The sequence below is a fragment of the Amphibalanus amphitrite genome, unplaced genomic scaffold (assembly GCF_019059575.1).
Source record: "Amphibalanus amphitrite isolate SeventyFive unplaced genomic scaffold, NRLGWU_Aamphi_draft 000179F_arrow, whole genome shotgun sequence".
Taxonomy (NCBI): Eukaryota; Metazoa; Arthropoda; class Thecostraca; order Balanomorpha; family Balanidae; genus Amphibalanus; species Amphibalanus amphitrite.
This window is the reverse complement of record NW_024881674.1, coordinates 739094-759246: the sequence shown is the minus strand read 5'-3', so window position 1 is coordinate 759246 and position 20153 is coordinate 739094. Positions and strand designations below refer to the sequence as shown.

Here is a 20153-nt window from a genome sequence, read left to right as displayed (position 1 = left end):
ACTGGCCGAATGGCGTGCTTCACCTCAGGGTCACTCTGGTCCACAGTTGGGCTCACGTTCTGATCCGGGAGTGGGTCCGCACTGTTCAGGAATGCTGGTCCGAACCACCACAGGGTGCTGTCTCTGAGCTCGGCGGCGCTCGTGCCTCTTGAGGCGAGGTCAGCTGGATTCGTCTTGGACTCGACGTACCGCCATTGACGGGGCTCGGTACGATCCCTAATCTGTTGGACTCGGTTTCCCACAAACACGTGGAAGCGTCTGGCCTCGTTGGAGATGTAGCCGATGGCCACCTTGCTGTCGGTCCAGAAGAATTCGGCGACACTGCCGAGGTCAAGTTCTTTCTGAAGGAAGCTGCTCACTTGAACAGAAATCAGTGCTGCGGTGAGCTCGAGGCGAGGGACTGTAACGGGTTTGGAAGGAGTCACCCTGGCCTTACTCATCACAAGTCTACAGCTGACTCTGTTCTGGTCGTCTATGAGGCGGAGGTAACTGCACTGACCGTATCCGTGCGTGCTGGCATCGGAGAAGTGGTGCAGTTCCACTTGTTGCAAGGCTCCGAAGTCCATCGGTGTGTAACATCTTCGAATTTTCAGGGTTGACAGGGTCTCCAGCTCTGACATCCATTCATTCCAGCGCATCAGCAGAGTCTCTGGGACTGGGTCGTCCCAGCCGAGACCATCACGGCACAACTCCTTTAGAATCTGCTTGCCTCTCAGAATAAATGGAGAGATGAAGCCGAGGGGGTCAAATATGGAGCTAACCACAGACAGCATCCCCCTTCTAGTTGGTGGTTTATCGTTGGGCTTCACACTGAACTGAAGTACGTCGTTTTCTGTGTCCCACTCTATGCCAAGAGCACGCTGGATGGGCAGCCTGCCCGCTCCGGCTTCCAGACTCTGCGTAGTAGAGCAGCGGCTCTCTGGCGGCACAGATTTCAGGACTTCAACGCTGTTAGACGACAGCTTGTGTAGTTCAAATCCACCCTGCTTACACAACTGGCGAGTCGCGTCGATGAGGCGCACAGCTGTGTCTTCGTCATCTACGGACGTGAGACCGTCGTCGATGTAAAAGTTTCTTCTTACGAAGTCGGCAGCTTCTTTTCCACTTTCATCTGCGTAGCTGTCGGCTGCTGTTCTGAGGGCGAACATAGCACATGCTGGTGAAGATCTTGCGCCGAACAAATGTGTCGTCATTCGGTACTCCTCGGGCTCCTGATACACGTCACCGTTTTCCCACCAGAGGAACCTCAGGAAGTTACGATCGGTTCTGTTGACCCCCACCTGATTGAACATGCCTCTGATATCACATGTAAGAGCGATCGGTCTCATCCGAAAACGACAGAGGATTCCGGCGAGGCTGTTCGTCATGTCGGGTCCTTGCAATAGATGACTGTTCAGCACCTCTCCACCAAATTCGGTGCTACAGTCAAAAACGACACGGATTTTGTCCGGCTTCTTCGGGTGGTATATGCCGTGGTGGGGCAAATACCATACCCTGCCATCGCTGAGCTGCTGTTCATCTGTTGGGACCTTCTCAGCGTGACCATTGGCGATCGTGGCTTCCATGAACGTTGTGTAGTCACGCCGGAATGCATCATTTCGTACTAGCTTCGAGCGGAGTCCTTTGAGGCGCTGCACTGCTGCAGCTCTGTTGTTCGGCAGTCTGACGTCTCCCTTCAGCGGAAGCGGCATCTCGTAGTGCCCGTCTTCTTTCTGATGGATCTCTTCGGACATCATCTTCAGGAACATCCTGTCTTCAACTGACTGTGGTTTCTCCTCTCTTGTCTCCACAAAGTCCTGGTCAAACATCTCGTGAAGCTGCTGAGGAGTCATCTCATGAGCTGTAGTCCTGAATGCGAAGTGACACAGCCTGCGGGTTCCTTTTCCTGCGTCGATGTACTGGCATCCAGAATTGATGTTCTCGCTGTCACAGACAGGGCCTACGATGCCCCATCCCAGTACGGTCCTTACAGCCCACGGGTCGTTGTCGTCACCTGTGATGACGTCTCTGGGCTTCACGGCTTTTGGGCAGTTCATCCCGACGAGAAGGCCGATTCCAGCTGCAGGGTAGTACAGCGGTATCTCATCTGCGATCGGTGCCAGGTGAGACCACTTCCTGGCAGACTCTCTTCTGGGGATGCACGAACGCTCTGCTGGAATCACCTCACGCGAATAGCACTGAGGAAGGACGATGCTGTCACCTCCCTGCACAGGCTCAATCACCAGGTCGTCAACGACTGAGCTGGACACAACTGACTGGCCCGTGACTGTCTTCAGCTCCAGGGAGACTGGCTGACCCTGGATCTGGAGAGCCTCGCAAGTGCCGCCTGTCACAAAGCACGCGTCAGACTGTGGGTCAAGGACAGCATAGGTTAGAACCTTGACATCAGGGTGCTCCCTGTGACGAACGAACACAGGCAGGATCATTGAGTGGACGCAGCCTGGTCTCTTATCTCCAACTCCGGACATCACACGCAGGGATGTAGCTTGGAGCTGGTCCGTTGCTCCTTCAGGCCGACTGCTCCTCCTCTGAGTCTCAGCATCTCCGCGCTGAATGAGGTCCCTCCGAGTTTCGCTGATTGCCCTGCTCTGTGCTGCAACAGGAAACTTGTCATCATGAAGGGCAGTGGGGTGACCTTTTCCACAGGTTTCACACTTCATCTTCCTTTGGCAGGACCGCCAGACATGTCCACGCCTCAAGCATCCTCTGCAGAGTCCATACTTCATCACTGCAGCCTGCTTCTCTTCAAGGGCCATCTTGGTAAACTGTTCACACTCTGCCACTGGGTGAGCGGCAGCAACTGAAACACCTGAGCGGTCAGAGCACACCACACACCCTGGTCTGACAACACTGTGGCTGTCCCTCTTTGAGGCTGGTGCAGCAGTCGTCTGGAGCGCTCTTACAACTCTCCTGTCTCTGCGCACATCCTTCTCTTCTTTGTTGGCAGAGTCTTCGACGGGACCACAGGCCACTCTCGCCTCCTTCGCCAGGAACTTCACGAATTCCTTGAATAAAGGATATTCCGCTGGCTCACCATCTTGTGGCTCATACAGTCGCTGATCCACATATCTTCTCCAACGATCAACCACATGTTTGGGCAGCTTCTTCAACATGTAGCTGTTTTCATGCTGGTCGTCCAACACCTTCAAGTGCCCAGACGTCCTTGACAAGGCATCACACTGCTGAAGAAAGTCTGCGAACTCTCTCAGAGCCTTGCCATCTCCACTCTTGATATTTGGCCAGTTTCGGATCCGTCGTTTGTATGCGGCTGCTCGTACAAACTCGTTTCCGTATCTGTCATTGAGTCTGTTCTTTGCCTCTTGATAAGCATCTTCTGTCCGCAGCTGGATGAATCCAAGAATTGCCGCCTTCGCTTCACCTTCAGTGTATTTACCCAGGTAATGCAGTCTTTCGATTGGAGAGCTGGTCTTGGCTTCTATGTATGTTTCAAATGACTTGAGCCACAACTCAAACTTTGCCACATCACCATAGAACACGTCCGGTTCCAGAGCAGGAAGGTGGCTCTGCTTTACTTCATGCTGCAACAGATTTACGAGGCCCTGGATAACATCCATGCTCTGCTCCTGTTCACTTGTCTGTGGAGCATGGACATTTGACGCTGGCCTTTGCTGCTGACTTGTCTGTGGGACTCGGGTTCTTGGGGCAGCATCTTGGGGTGGCAGGTCCAGCATCAACTGGGACATGCGTCTTGCTGTCGTTGCTTGGAATGCATCTTGGTTTCTGGTGGTGTCATTCATATCTCTTTCAAAATCATCAATGGCTCTTTCCCTTGCTTGGCTGACAGCAAACTCTGTCATCAACTTCATGTCTTCCTCCTCACACTGCAGTTCCAGTTTCCTCTTGTTCATTTCTTGGCTTTTCTTGATAACAGCTGCTCTTGCTGCCAGTTCTGCTTGCTTTTGTCTCTCCTTCAGCTTGGCGGAGCTCAACGTCGAGCTTCCCCCATCTGAATGTTGACTGACTCTAGACAGAGCAGTTCTTGACGTCACAAAGAGGTTTGAGGCACTATCTTGAGGCTCAACACCATCAGCAGGCATTTCTTCGGGCTTGATGTCCGCAAGATACTTCAACACCTTTGCCTTCATGGCATCATTGTCATCAAGCTGACTCAAATGCCTACTCACATGGTAATCGATCTCATCATCTGGAAGCAGGGACCTTAACTCGTGATCAGATGACGTCAGCTCCTGACACAGCTTCAGCCAGTTCTCGAGCTCAGCTTTGACACATCCTATGCCTTCGTTTGCAGACATAACTTCAATCAGCCTCTGACCACTGGACCTTACTGCACTCAATGCTCTCTTGTACACCTTTTGTTTTACACCGAGTCGATACTGAGCTCCCTTCTCTGTTGTCTTACGACTTCTCACGCCATCTGTCACATCATCTGCATTTTGATGCTCAGCCATCATGGAGTGAGAGGATGACCAGGGAATTCAGGTAATGAAATTCAGCCACAGGAAAAGAATCAATGTCTACACAAGGTGACAGAGGAGACGATATCATACATCTACAACTACAGGTGACAATTCGGAGTTGCGTAGAATTGGTCAGGTAAAATCAGTTCATGTAGGTTGTGTTAGTACAGGTCAAGTCCGCAATGCAGGAGGTCATAGTAACCCGATCAATACAGATCATATGAAATTTGCTATTCGTGGCTAGACTACGATAATTTACTGTTACAGCCATCTAATAATGCGATTCAGTGACATAGCTGTATTATGCCGTAAATTCTGAAACGAACAGAAAATCGTATGAAACAGTCGTTAAATCGTTTAGAATGAAGTCAGCCATTAACTCATTGCACAGTACATAGCAAAAATTAATCATTTCAACCAACTTACATCGTTTGCGCCTTTCTGCCTTTCAATTCATCCAAACAATGCGGAACGTTCGTGACGCCGCCACGCGGCCGAACTCTTTGCCTCCACCGCGCCGCTAATGCCTTTCGCCGACGGAGGACGAGGCACCCAAAATATACGGCCCGCGACACTCGCGGTTACATAAACAATGCATGAACATTCATGGAAAAACATATACCTAATTGCATTATTTGGATAACTCATGTAACCAAGAAGTGGCCGAAATGAGCGCATGACGATACATTTCAATATCTTAGAAGCTTTCCACTCTGCTCCGTCCATTTTGCTCCGCGCCTTCCATCCGAAAAAAACAGCTATATTATAATTGGAGCACAACTAACTAAAGTTGGCAGATGACGTGCACAATAGCCACTCAATGCAGGAATAACTCTTATGTAAACCTCCAGACGGTTATGGCATAAAATAGCATTTAAAAAGCCTAAGAATATTGGGATGATGAGAATAACCTGGGAATATATGCCTTTTCGTTCGTCGGAAACCCCGGTCTAGCTCATTCGAACGACCACGAAGAGAAATGTGATTGTCAACCATAATCTGGAGCTGACGCCAGTAGTGCAGGGTTAAAACCGCGTTGGCCGCTTTGTCCCGGCTGGCCACTTCGTCCCACTCTCCCCTACTTCATAGATCAGTGACCTGTCCTGGCGTGAAAAGTACGGTCGGTGTTTAGAATCAGGCCTTAATACAAAATAAGGTATCCGTATCTCAGCTTTCAGCTTTCGAACGCTACATAATCGCGAGAAAAGTGGAAACCATCAGAGAGAGTGACACTAAAACCCTTGGCCGGGAGGGTAATGTGGCCGCTCAATTTGCTTTTTGCATGCTATTTAGATCCATTTAGTTTTGGCAAATTGAAAAGGGGTTTTTATTGTCATCACCTTCATTTTGGTTAACAAATATTTCATAACTCATTATAACCCGCGACCGCCTGGGGGGTCGGATCCGACCCCCTCCCCTCCGTTTTTCTTGAATAACTTATGAACCGCTTACGCTATCGACTTGAAACTTGGCATACCTTCTCCCCCATCAATTTGACGTCTTCTGTGCATTTTTTAAAGAAAAAATTTCGATTTGTTTTTAGATATATCGATTTTAGTGATGTAACTACATGGCGTTTTCAGTCAAAAGTGGTAAATGTTAACAAAATCGCCAAAAATCAGGGTTTAAAGCAAATTGCAAATTAAGGACATGAATAGACGCAGCTCAACGAGTTCTTTAAAATGGTTATCTCGGATTTTCTATAAAATGCGTTTTTCACCCCTAGAAATTCAAAAAACTATATTTTTTTGGAAAACAGCTAATAAAATCCAAAATTTTGATAATTTAAAAAAGAACAGGAATACATGTTATAGAGCTCTATTAGAACATTAGATGTCCCAAATTTCAACTTTCTATCTTGATTTTTGACCCCCAAATTGTAAAAAATAGCTCAATCATGCATAGGGCATGGTGACGTCATAAGCATTTTCGTGAATTAGAGGCACTTCTGAAAATCGCATGTGAAAACAAATGGCACCACTAGATTCCTGGGAGAAAGCTCGTCTAGAAAAGTGCATTTTTATGCCAAAAATAAAAAGTTGACAAATTGACCTTTTTTCTTAGCCCTCGTTTAGTTATGTATGGTATAAACGATTTTTTATGCTTTCAATGAACACTTATCACCAGCACAGTGACTTGGGGGTCACATATAACCATTAACATCGGATTCGGCGTGAAAAATAAGCCATAAAACATGTGTCGCACGCCCATGTAGCAGAAAGTGAAAACCATGACCTTTCGTGACCTGACCTGACCTTGACCCGTACTTAGTATGACCCCTATACGCACATGGTACCTTCACTAGGTCTTTGATGTCATTTTTGGTGAGTTTCGAGCAGCAGCTGTTGATTCCGCTGTCCGTAAGCCTAATCATGCAAAACCCCATAATTTGACCTTTGACCTGACCTTGACCCGAAAGTTGACCTCAATCTTAAAATCTTAAGAGTCCTTTGGGAAGGTCTCGTAGAGACCTTTCGAACGCCGCCTCGCGGGGCTCGAAGCGACCATTGGTTCTCGAGATAACAGGGGGGTCGGATCCGACCCCCCCCCCCCCCCCCAGGCTGTCGTGGGTATGGAAATAGCCCAGGCGGTGCCGGGATAATATAGCTGTTGGTAATGTGCTGTTTTGGTTTCATGCTATTCAATTATTGTTAATCACTCCGGCTCAGCGCGATTAGCGAACAGAACTCTGACCAATGAAGTCGAACTGTCCGATGGGTCGACTGACTGGTTTGTCATATCGTCGCCCTGGGTGCCCAGGGGCGGTGGAGAGCCCTCGGCGGTATCCATCCCACCGCGCCGGCGCTGCTCGACCGGCCCGGCTCAGCAGGTAAAGCCGGTTACCGGCGACAGCAGAGACGGGAGCCGGCGACAGCAGAGACGGGAGCCGGCATTAACTTGAAGCTTTTTATTGCAAGTAGGAGAGAATTATCATGCTGGACGTCCGAGCACTGTGCACAATGAATGGGATGTTTTGGGTAATTGGCTTGGCAATTGCTGACTACGTACGTACTTGCTTTTGGTAACTTGTAACATACCTGCATACAATAAAATTTTAATGCACTTTAGAAATATAAATCTGATTGCTTACAAGCATGAATCAATTTTGTCTTCCAGGAAGGGATCATTAACCCGGCAGTTGCTGGGGTATTTTACCACCCGCCGTTTGCTGAGGGGGGGGGGGCGGTAAACGCCCCCAGCCGATAACTCGAGAACCAATAGGCGCAGCGAAACGCACGAGGCGGCAAACGAAAGAACGCGACGAGACGCTTCAGATGAGCGCTTTTAAATGGAATTTTAAGGTCACAGGTCGGGTCAAGGTCAGTTCAAACACCTGAAATCGGCTTTCAGTAGCATGGAATTCGGAACCTCGCAATGGGCGCCCCTCTCGTCATAAACTCTGTCAAAACGGTGCAGAATCCTTCATATAAGGCCTACAAGAGTGTCAGATCCATGTAAGGGTGAGTCAAGCATAGGTCAGGGTCAAGGTCAGGTCAACCAGGAAGGCACATATTCCCGAAAATAAAAACCGATATTTGCAGCCCGTGACACATGTTTTATGGGTAATTTTAGGCGTAGAACACGATGGTACACTCAGAAAACACTTTGAGAACATTTTTGAATAAAGACTCAATTGAGTGCTAAAACAAGCCTCAAATGTGTCTGATTTTAAAACCGGTTTCAGTAAGGCCTCCTTTTAGGGCTCTTGTACTTTTAGCCCGAATAACATTTGGATTGAAGTGGGACCGAAATTGGGGATCGGGCTGAAAACTGTTTTCATAGTGAGACTTATCTTAAAAGTTTGACACCGGTAATGGGTACTGACAGATCTGTTTCTGCGATCAATGGCGTTGCTCAGAAAGTATTCTCAAAATGTGTGGTCTGTTTTGAATAGGGGACATTAGCCCGAAAACTGGTCTCTGAGACCGAAAATGGAGAAACTGTTTTTTCAGTGTAACATTCATTTTATCATATGTGGACGTGTTTAGTTCAAAAAGTTCAATTTAAGAAATGCATGTATCATGGTCGTGAAGTAGTCACGAGAAAATGCCAAGATTCAGTTCAAGATTTTGGAAAATTGGAACAATAATGAAAAATTGAAGAAAGCCATTTAATTTTCCATGGTATTGGCAGTCTAATGGCCTTTACGGTATGTCTGTATGTCTATTCTGTGATTTTATATGATTTTTCGAACATATGCCGTTTTTGGTCAAAAACTCAGAAATCATGACGTCACTAAAACCTCGATATCTCAAAAAATTTCGACCGATTTTTTTAAAACTTTGTCACAATATACTTCAATCAATTCCCTACAGGTATCCAAATTTTGGCGCGCCTGTGGCGCGCCGTTTTATGCTATAGCGCGGCGAAAAAAGTGGGGGCGTTTAACGCCCCCCCCAGCAACTCGCGGGTTAAGCAACTGACTTCTAACTAATTGGTTTAGGTACAGGTCTCGCGGATTTTAGCGGTAGGTTTTGCACCTAGAAAATTTAGTATACTTCAGGCTATGTAGATATATTGGACAGGTATGTAGTAAAGAGCCAGTAGTCTACGAATATATAAAAAAAACAATTAAAATGAATAAGCGGACTGGTTTCGTCTATCAGACTTCTTCAGCGCTAAAAAAAAAACGGTCCGCTTATTCATTTCTAATTGTTTTTTGAATATATTCGTAGACTACTGACACTTTACTACTTCAGGCCATAGCTACGTTGTCTTAAGCTTTTAAGTGTTGAATAGGCGATCGACTTGTCGGTTCACAAGCCGGCCATGATCGTGGAAAATGGTTTCATCGTAAATCAATTAGTTTCTGAGATATAACCGGAAATGTAAAGTGCAAAAGCTACCGCTTAATCTCGCGAGAGCCGTACCTGTTAATCTGAGCTGGATGGGTAGATGTGTTGTGAATTCCAAGTTTCCTCTTCTTACACTTTCAGTTCCTTCTGTACCATTTTCCAATATATTAGGTTGTTCGGTTATATCAACATTACCTGATATACCTGATATCATACCTGATATCGTCAACACCTTAATCAACACCATTCGGAGAAGCTATTGTTGTGCATTGAGCAATTTTCATTTAGTTCCGCGCATCAGCCAATTAGCTGATGTCATCTATCCGATTTCCGACCTTCCAGTACGAAAGCCGACCAAATCATCTAATGAACAGCCTGCTAATGCGACGCCGGTTTAGTGGGCCGCCGATTCCGGTGCCAGCGGCGATGATCGGAGCGGACCGTCCCGACGGTCGGCCCGACTCCCACGTGGAGACCGGGCCTCGTCACCGTTCAAAAGGAGGCGCACCTCGCTCGGTCAGCGTCAGTGTCGTCCGTCCCGGCGTGACCAGCGCATCTATCTGGTCACCAGCGGCGGCTGACCTGACCTGACCTGACCTGACCGGCGCCGTCTCACACCGCTGCACAGGTGAGAATCCATCGGTTAGTAAGCGTTGAATGCAGTAATTGGAAGACCTATACAAAGAAACAAAAATTGAAACTTGTCTCAGCTTTCCCTCTCATCCTGCATTGTTCTAAAAAAAAGTGCCAAAAGAAATGGTCTTTTACACGTTATAGAACCTTTGAAAATAGGTGATAGGTATGCTATAAATATGCTTCCTGGTTTCTCTTGGCAGATGATGCAACCCACTCTTCTTCTCCTGCTGGTCTGGACAACGGTAGATGGCGCTAGTTACCATCGCGCCAATGCGGCATCAGGTCGGTCCTCTATGGAGCTACCACTCTCCCCGCTGGCCGACAACCAGCGCCTCTGGCGGCTGCCCGAGGAAGCTAGCCGACCGGCCGCGGCGCCCCAGGGCCTATTGCGCCCCTGGTGGGTAGGCCGGCCCGCCACACTCGGCAGCGGCGAACAGGCGTGGGGGTCAGGCGATGACAGCACAAGCGGGGCTGACGCCATCTCCGCGAGGTCAACCCGAAACCAACGCCATTACGCCAAGCGCGGAATGAACGTGCGCATGTGTGGAGCGCAGTTGACCGACTTCATCGAGAGCCTCTGCCACGATCGTCGCAGGCGGAGCGGCAGCGCAGTCACCGTGCGGCAAATCTCCTCTGCTATGAGCCGTACGTTAGGGAAGGGGACATTGGCTGTAAGATGAGTGAGGCCAACATTTCTATAATAATGCTACGCGTTGAAAGCTACTTATGTTTGTCACTGACATGTGTCCAAGGCGATGCCGTATTGGTCCAAATAGATATGAAGCTCACCAAATAATGCACACTCTGTTTATGGTCACGGCCTTCCTTCTGTCACATTTCAGGTGAAAGCATCGTAGAGGCCTGCTGCCACAGACCGTGTTCGATTCGGGAGCTATACGAGTTCGTCCAGCCAACATGTGACGTTATGCACAACAGCTCTCCTCAAATCGCATATACCAGGTTAGTGGCCACAGTAACTGACCACGTACTGTTTTTTCACCTAGTGACCTGGCTCGATGTGAACGGTCCTTGAATTGTTTCAGGAAACTGTATAAGAAATAAAGTTTACGCTGGCCGTGGCCCAACTTGTGATCAATCATTATTTTCCGGCGGCTGAGCCAGAACGCTTACCTATCTACAGGCTAGAATTCTGATATGATCCAGAGTCCAGGCTGCTTGCTCTTTTTATTGCTGGACTGATGCAGCACTAAAAACGGTTTCCATGTTAAACCTGTCTTATACGTTGTCCTATGATGCCTGTTATATATTTATTTACTATTCATATTAACGGTAACGTTTCAGGGTCTCGGCACCCGCGGGTGGACAGCCGACATCCCCTGTCACTGAGAGCCACAGAGTTGTGACCACGGTGAGTGGTCTGGGCCAGTTAGGCTCGGGGCTTCTTCGACTGATCCAGTGATTGTTAGACGACTAAAATGGCTTATAGTATGTACATTGACCCAGTGTGGGAAGGTCGATATGTTGTGGAATTACCACTTCACGGAGCAGAGATATCGGATAGTAATAACCAAATCATTAATAATGTTTAATGTTTTCATTTAACGTCAAAGCGCAATAACTCTAACCTCATCAATTGAAACCCATGCATAACCTATTTAACCGGTGTCTACAGGGTTATCTGTTTCTGTGAGGTTAACTGTCATAACTGGTGTGTTTTTTGGAATAATACCGGACTTAATTATTGGCGTAAACTCCTTCTAAACTGACCCTGCTTTATTCGTCACAGGCTGGCACTCCGCCCGTCCACTTGCCGGTGTTTGAGGACCCCGGTCTTCCCATAGACGGATTCCAGAAACGCGACAATGATCCTGCTTCGATGGCCTGGGAAACCGACAGTGATCTGGCCAGCTTCTTGGTCGTTTGAGTGGTGTCACGTGACCCATACACCGCCGAGACAACTGCAGAAACGGATCAAAGCTGGAGATGCAGCAGATACCTGATCTGCTAAACATGCGGAATCTGATAAAGCTGTGACTGTAAATAATAACTCATGTGATACTACTGATGTACTAGCATGCCTATGTGCTGTCGAACACTGCTTCAGTTTCGACGACCATGTGCAATGGGATAGAAAAAAATATACATGTGTCATCATCTACAACAGTCAATACGTCGTTATCGGAGATCGTGATTTGAAGCTACACTTCAGGATTAGCGAACGATTACAGGGGGCAGCATTCTATTAATGGGCGGCTACTGACGGAAAGGAGAATAATGCGATGAATTGATCAAAACACATAACACTATTATACACATATACAGATCAAAAGTATGCGTGGTCCCTTCCTTCGCCGAACACTTAAATTATCAGAACACAGACACATGACATTTCATGAATTTACTTTCATCATAAACAGCTCATTTTTTGTTAACAAAAAACCGACCCAAAAAGATACTAACTAATTGCATCTTGCACATCATACCGACAAATAACGCTTCGTGTGCAGGACGAATAGCTGCACCTTAGCTTACCCCTTAGCTTTAGCCATGTCTGCTGAAATATAGCGGCGATCGGAAAAGCCTTTCACGTCACAGACGAGCTCTCGCAGGTTATGTGCGAAGTCATTATTATGTAGCAATCGGAACAATCAAAACGGGAAAAAGCAAACACAATCAACAGTGGATAGGTGCGAAATGTAACGCATCTTCCAAAATCATTAAACACATGGGTAATGTAGCATACTGGTGCATGAGAGCCAGCTATCGAGCGCATGCTGCCCGTGACGAGAGGAAGCAGATGATGATTGTTTGAATTGGACAAATTAATTCGTATATGAAGTAAGATAAAAACACCAAAACCACCCAACGTTTCGTGTTATTCAAAACTTTTTTCAAAGCGCCAACACTTTTTCACCCTTGAAAAAGTGAATAACACGAAACGTTGGGTGGTTTTGGTGTTTTTATCTTACTTCATATACGAAGCAGATGATACCCAATTTTAACCCTCGCCCATGTAGGGGGGGGTTGGTGCAACCCCCCCCCTGAGGTTTTTTGGAAATAGTGCAAAAACGGCGGCGCGCAGCGCCGCCAAATTTTGGGTACCTTATGGGGCAAACCTTGCGCATCTTTTGATAAAAAAAAAAATTTGACCGGGTCATGTCAGCTCACGGAGTTATGACGTCACAAAGGGAACATCCTCCGGCCGGATTTTCACAAACTGAGTGCCAACGCCCGAGGTTTCCTGCCGGTGGTACGGACATCGGTTGATGGATCGTGATGAAACTTCCCATGCATGTTGGGGCAAGCATTGGCTATCGTGTGGTGCAAGAAAATTGACCGGGTCAGGTCAGGTCACGGAGCTATGACGTCACAAGAGGAACAGCGTCCGGTACTTTTTTTTTGAAAAGCGCCCGAACCACTATTTTGTTAATTCTTGTCACCTCAATGGGAATATGCAGCAATATTAGCTTCTATAGGGAGCAAATGGCCCTCCCAAATCCAAAAATACAATCATATTTCAAAAATTTAAATTTTGATTTTTCGAATTTCTGCCGCCGACTGTGACCTTGCCGACTTCCGGCGCTCCCAACGCGCCATTTTTAGAGTTAGGGAAACGAAATACATACCAAACGATAGAGAATTGATCAAGAAACACGATAGTGAAGGTTTCAAGTCGATATCTCCGACCGTTTTGCCGCAATCGCCGCGGAAAGTTGAAAAAGTCCATTTTTTCCGAAAATTTGACCTTTGACCGGTCAAAAGTAGGTCAAATGTTGACCTAGGACCAAAAAATATACCACCAATCGCGAGATCTCGGCGAGAGCAATCCGTTGGTCTTTTCCGCTAAGCTCTACGACGCTCCGTTTTCAAACGCCAAGGGGGGGTCGCACCAACCCCCCCCTGCATGGGCGAAGGTGGCAGATCGCCGTTTACGGGCGAGGGTTAAGTTCTATGTCATTGGCTGACCTTCACGTCCTGTCAATCGGACCCAGAAATCGGAAAAATGGGGACTTAGTAGACCTTCTAAAACGTGAGGCTGTTACAGAGTTTTCAAAGAATCTGATTTCGAATTCACATTAGTTTTGAGCAAAGATGATGCATTCATGCAGTGTTAGGTCAAGTCACGTCAGGTCAGGTCAGTTAGTAGGCGTCTTGCCGGCTATCTATGGTGTCAACCACAACTGACAGCCTCGTAACATGTTTCATAAGCACCAAAAACTGTATCCGTTAAGTTCAAATTATTGCTTTAAATTCGAAAAGAGCTACAAAAGCTACCCTAACGAATCGCAAAACTTGAAAAATGTTATCGAAAGTCACTTCAAGCTAATGACCTTGACCTGAACTTTAAACCGCGCCCTGGTGAGTGGGGGGTACTTTTTGCCCCCCCCCCCCCTCTAGACTTCTCGAGATATCTCCAGAACCGCTGCGCCGATCGTCACCAAACTTTCAGTACCCTCCCGGGCATCGATTTTACACATTGTGAACATAAATTTTTCCAAAAACTATGATAGGTTGGCCGAAAATGACGTCAGAGTAACGTCATGTTCTGCCGTTTTCGACCCCAAAAAAGGTTTCGCGGGAAGAGCTATCAGGCCCATAGCTTTGAAGATAGTGATACAGAAAACGCTTAGGATATAAGAGGTGTGGAATTACCAGGGCTATAAAACTGCTATCTTGGAGTTTTGAAATTTATGGATTTCGACCCCCAAAAATCAAAAGTAAGTTTTTGGAAATTATAGTAAAAAAATCCAAGGTTTTTTCAATTTAAAAAAAACGAGATATATGTGATAGTCTTTACCGACTTCTATTCGCATACCAAATTTTAGATGGACGCCTCTTTTTTGGCAAAGTTATAGCGAAAAAAAACTGTCCAAAATTAATGACGTCAAATTTTCAAACTCAATTTTTAGCAATTCTAGGCCACGCAGCGCAAAACAAAGACCACCATTAGTCTCGCCGTGACGAGTTGCATCGAATCAATACCCATTTATGCAAAACTACGCAAAACTATGAGCTTTGAAATTTGACCTTTTATGACCTGACCTTGACCTGACCGCCACCAGGAAGTGACCTAAACCGTTCCTGATGGTCTTATAACTAACACCATTGAGTTTGAAATAAAAATTGGCCATAAAACATGCATCACATGGCCCTAGTAAAATTGGGTTCATGTGCTGACTTGGTGACCTGACCTGGACCTGACCTGGTATTTATCAGTGACCTCTGATAGCAACATATGTACTAGGTAACAGACGCGCTATCACGGATTTTCGATAAAATGCGTTTTACTCTATGTTATAGCACATTCCCTAGACGACCCGTGAACGGTGAAACATTTTATCTTTGACCTGACCTGTGACGTCATCAGGTCAATGAAATTGGATTTCCCTCCACAGATTTGCCGATGCTTTCGAACACCTTTTTGATTTTGTGGATCCGTCCAGTAGTTTCGGAGATACTAGGGGGGGGGGGGGCAAAAAATAGCCCCTCCCCACCAGGTGACAAGCATCATTTCACGTGTTGATACGTTTCTTGTCACAAAATTCTGGAAATGCTAAGGATATCAAATATGCGCCGAGGCATGCGCCAAACGGCAGTTTCGGCCTGACATGGCCTTATAAAGAGTATGGAAAGTAACGTGTTGCTCATTACTATAAAAAAAATTCCTAATTTAGGAATTTTTGCAATTCCTAATTTTTTATATTAGGAATTGAAAAAATTAAACCAATGTGCAATCGGGCATGGCTCTTTCTCAGTGGAACAAGAGAGAACTATAGGGGAGAGTGGTGCAGGAGGCCCCCCCTTAAGCTCAGTTACTATTTTTAGACAACTGATAATATTTAAGCGCTAACGTGTGCATGCGCTGTGAGCATGCATCATTTTCCCATACATATTTGCATTCAAAATGAATCTAGGGGGTACACAAACCGTAAACTTTAACATTTTGGAAAAAGTTGCAAAAGGGCCTCTTACACTATGGGTATGGTAAGACGCCCCCCCCCCCCCTCGGGCGTTTTAAAAGTCAAGTCGACTTGTAAAAGACGCTTTGCGAACACAGCTGCAAGGCCTTTTATTTCGAAAAGCTAAGCAAATACGGTGTTATCGAAACCAATAACACTTCCAAAGCGCTCGAACAATGCGAAAACTAGCACAACCAAACGCTGATGACCAACGAAAATTGTACCTATAACCTCTAAGAAAAGAAACAGAAAAAAGAAACAAAAACAAACTCCTTGTAAAAAGAATGCCACGCCTGCCGCAGGTGCAGGCGTTTTAGCATCGGGGGCGTTTTTTTTATCGGGGGGCGTTTTATCATCCTCGAAGGGAGGGCCTCTTAAAAAAATACAGTGTTTTAACGTCCACAATATTTATGGTTTATGAGACATTTGCAGCGCACCAGAACATGGTCTATTCTGAAGCTAACATGTGACAATTTCGATGAGAAAAGATTGCATTTGATAGCCATTGTTTTTTCAGATATATAAGGGTGATAAAGATGCATATATCTAGCAAGTAAAGGGGCAAAAACAGAAACAGGCTTACCAAAAGTCGCTGCGACGCACCTGATACCTCAGGTTTCGTGAGTTGTTGTTTCAAGAGGGCTTCTGCTTTACAAGAACATTAAAAAATAAATAACATTATTGGTTTGGTAAAAAAAGCGATGGGGCCTCTTACCGACCCTGGGCGTCTTACACGGATCTCCCCTATTGTTTAATATATTGTACCTACGCTGAGGAAGGGCCATGCCCCAATATACCTATTGGTTTAAATTTTAGTTGCAGCCACCAGTTTTCCGGGCCTAGTGAATGTCGCCAGCACATAAAAAACGAAAACCATTGGATTTATAGTTTAGTGCAAGCCAGATATCAGTAGGGAGTGAACAAGTTTATTTCTTGAAGCGCCACATTTTGAGAACACACCATAACACAGACTAATTTTCCTCCAGTGGACCTGTAACTCTCATTGTAGGAACCCTTTCGCCGTCGGCCGTTTCGCCTCTAATTGTGCTAGAGCGTCTCGGTACTTACAAACGAGCGTGTATGTTATTACGAGACGCAGCGACTTACAACAGAGTTAACCCGCGCCCCGTAGGGGGGGGGCGAAACGCCCTGTCCTTTTCCGTCGATATCTCATAAACGACTGCATCTATTGTCACCAAACTTTCAGGACTCCTCCGGGCTTCAATTTTGCACATTGCGACCAAAATTTCCAGAGGCCATGATAGGTTGGCCGCAAATGACGTCGGAATGACGTCATGATCTGCCATTTTCGACCCAAAAAAGGTTTAGCGGGAAGAGCTGTCAGGCCTACAGCTTTAACACGTGCACCGACGGGGGGGCGGATATCCGCCCGGATATTGATTCGATTCAGTCCGTCACGGGGAGTCTAATGGTGGTCTTTGTTTTGCGCTACGTGGTCTAGAATTGCTAAAAATTGAGTTCAAAAATTTGACGTCATCAATTTTGAACAGTTTTTTTTTTCGCTATAACTTGGCCAAAAACGGAGGTATCTATCTAAAATTTAGCATGTTGATAGAAGAGCGCAGGGACTATCATACATACTCTGTTTTTTCACGAAGTTCGAGAAAATTGGGAATTTTTTTGAGTTTTTCTACAAAAATCTTTTGATCTTTTTAGGGGTCAAAATCCCATAAATTTGAAAATCTGAGATAACAGTTTTGTAGTGCTGTCTTTTTTCTACACGACTATATAAATTATAAATAACTTTGAAATTGCTTGTTAACTGTAGATTTTGTGAGCGTTTCAAGATGTCATGTTATTTGTTCATTTTTGCTCTAGCATGACCTCAGTTTGACCTCAGTACCTAACTCATGACTTAACCCGCGCCCTGCTGGGGGTCCTGGATTTCCACGCCCTGCTGGGGGGGGGGGGTGTTTGAACACCCCCCCCCCCCTTGTAACTCGGCTCCTGGGCCACGTAGCTATACGCGGAAGGCGGCGTTCGAAAGAGCGTAAAATATAATGACGAAATCACTTCGGTCAATTTTTTGGTCAGGTCAAAGGTCAGGTCACCAGAGGTCATTGAAGGCAAAATTTCGCCGATTTCCAGGTCGAATGTCGAAAATTTCCAAGAAGCCAACGCATAACTCGGGAACCAATAGAGCTACAGCGCCGCGGAAAAGCGCATTCGATAGCCCTATTAACGCCCTTTCTGAGCAATTCTCTCAGATTTGACCTAACGTCAACGGTTTTGCCTGCAGGGGGCAAAAACTGCAAAAATAGTCGATTTTTTTGAAAACAGTTTTTCTGCAATAACTTTTGACCCAAGCCTTGTACGAGCTTACTTTTACCGGCATCGTGTTCCTCTCGTCAAGACGCATCGAATGAACTATAACTTGACCTTGAAAGGTCAACTTGAAAATTTGACCTCAGGTCAAGGTCATGACCTGACCGGAAAGGGTCATGTTGCATATCAGTCGATCCGTATCGTCGAGCTGAACACATCTAAGGCGTTTTCATCGCTCTAGCATGCCTCTATCAAAAGTTATTTGCGAAAAACTGTTAGATACCATTCGTGACCTAAGATGATCTCAGGGCATAAACAAGGGTCACGGACACTATTTTTAAGTTCAGTGTGTCTAAACCACTTGTAATTCGGTGTTTGGGAGTGTTTATAATGTCTTTCATCCAAAAGAGGCGCATTTCAATTTTCTCCCATTGACTTTTAATGGGGAGGTCGCAAAATTGACCTGACCTTAGGTCATCGATATCAAAATTCTGAGATATACATTTTGTACATGCTATTGCTCTTAGCAATCGCTGAAAGTTTCAAAGCGATCGGTCACTCGGTGTAGCTATGACAGACATTGAAAGTTTTTATGAGGTGAGGTCACTTCAAGTGACCTGGTGACCTGACCTTGAATGACCTTGGTCTGAAATTTTCACAACATGTGTAGAATTGATGTATGATAAGGTGTACCAAAAACGGCGGCGCTCCGCGCCGCCGTTTTTGAGATATTCGCGAAAAACCACAAGGGGGGGTGTTCAAACACCCCCCCCCCCCAGCAGGGCGCGGGTTAAGGTGACCTGTGGCTTAAAATTTTGTGTGAAGGTGTCATATTGTTGCTCGGGAAGGTACTTAAAATTTGGCGGCGCTGCGCGTCGCCGTTTTCTCGCTATTCAAGAAAAACCACAGGGGGGGGGGGGCAAATGCACCCCCCGTCAGGGCGCAGGTTAAGGTGGGACGGTCACTTTCACGTATTTAGAAGCTGTTGGTGAAAAACGGGAGATAATTACCTGTAGAGAATTGATTGAAGTTTATTGTGACAAAGTTTCAAAAAAATCGGTCGGAAAATTTTTGAGATATCGAGGTTTTAGTGACGTCATGATTTCCGAGTTTTCGACCAAAAACGGCATATGTTCAAAAAATCATATAAAATCACAAAATATGCCTACAGACATGCCGTAAACGCCATTAGACTGCCAATACCATGAGCATTCAAATGGATATCTTCGAGTATTGATTATCGTTCCGCATTTTCCAAAATCTTGAACTGAATCTTGGCAATTTCTCGTGACTACTTCACGACCATGATACCTACATGCATTTCTTAAATTGAGCTTTTTGAACCAAACACGTACACATATTGAGGATTATCAATAGACAGGTGTGATATATTATAGTGCATGTATGGCCTAAACTTTTGAATTTATTTTAAAAGGGGAAAAAACGCAAGAAATTACCCTTTTAAAATAAATTCAAAAGTTTAGGCCATACATGCACTATAATATATCACGTACACATATGATAAAATGAATGTCACCATCGTGTTCTACGCCCAAAACTGCCTATTAAACATGTGTCACGGGCTGCGAATATCAGTTTTGATTTTCGGGGATATGTGCCTACCCGGTTGACCTGCCCTTGACCCTGACCTATGCTTGACTGACCCCTACATGGAGCTGACACTTTTGTAGGCCTTACAAAAAGGATTCTGCACCGTTTTGACAGAGTTTATGACGAGAGCCGCCCATTGCGAAGTCCTGAAGTCCATGCTACTGAAAGCCCGATTTCAGGTGTTTGACCTGACCTTGACCCGACCTGTGACCTCAAAATTCAACTTTAAAATACTCATCTGAAGCGTCTCGTCGCGTTCTTTCGTTTGCCTTCTCGTGCGTTTCGCTGCGCCTATTGGTTCTCGAGTTATCGGCTGGGGGCGTTTAACGCCCCCCCCCCCCCCCAGCAAACGGCGGGTGGCGAAATACCCCAGCAACTGCCGCGTTAATTGACCTGATTGTTTTGCAGATAGACAGAGGTAAACTAAAAAGGCATCCAGCTGTCGCGGTTCTGTACCTAGTTCC

The 20153-nt window shown here is 46.1% G+C and overlaps 1 protein-coding gene across 1 annotated transcript; it reads left to right on the top strand.

The window, feature by feature from the left end:
• The first annotated feature begins 9168 nt into the window (after positions 1 to 9168).
• Positions 9169 to 11988, top strand: LOC122384005. Its single transcript, XM_043370936.1, has 5 exons — positions 9169 to 9863; positions 10072 to 10516; positions 10714 to 10831; positions 11174 to 11240; positions 11619 to 11988. Exons 2-5 carry the CDS (start codon positions 10072 to 10074, stop codon positions 11754 to 11756), a joined length of 768 nt encoding a protein of 255 aa, XP_043226871.1. The 5' UTR covers positions 9169 to 9863; the 3' UTR covers positions 11757 to 11988.
• Positions 11989 to 20153: the final 8165 nt, after the last annotated feature.

Coding starts and splice junctions, on each gene's coding strand:
- LOC122384005 (XM_043370936.1), top strand. CDS start 10,072: ATGATGCAACCCACTCTTCTTCTCCTGCTGGTCTGGACAACGGTAGAT. Junction 10,517..10,713: donor AATCTCCTCTGCTATGAGCC/GTACGTTAGGGA, acceptor GTCACATTTCAG/GTGAAAGCATCGTAGAGGCC. Junction 11,241..11,618: donor GCCACAGAGTTGTGACCACG/GTGAGTGGTCTG, acceptor TATTCGTCACAG/GCTGGCACTCCGCCCGTCCA.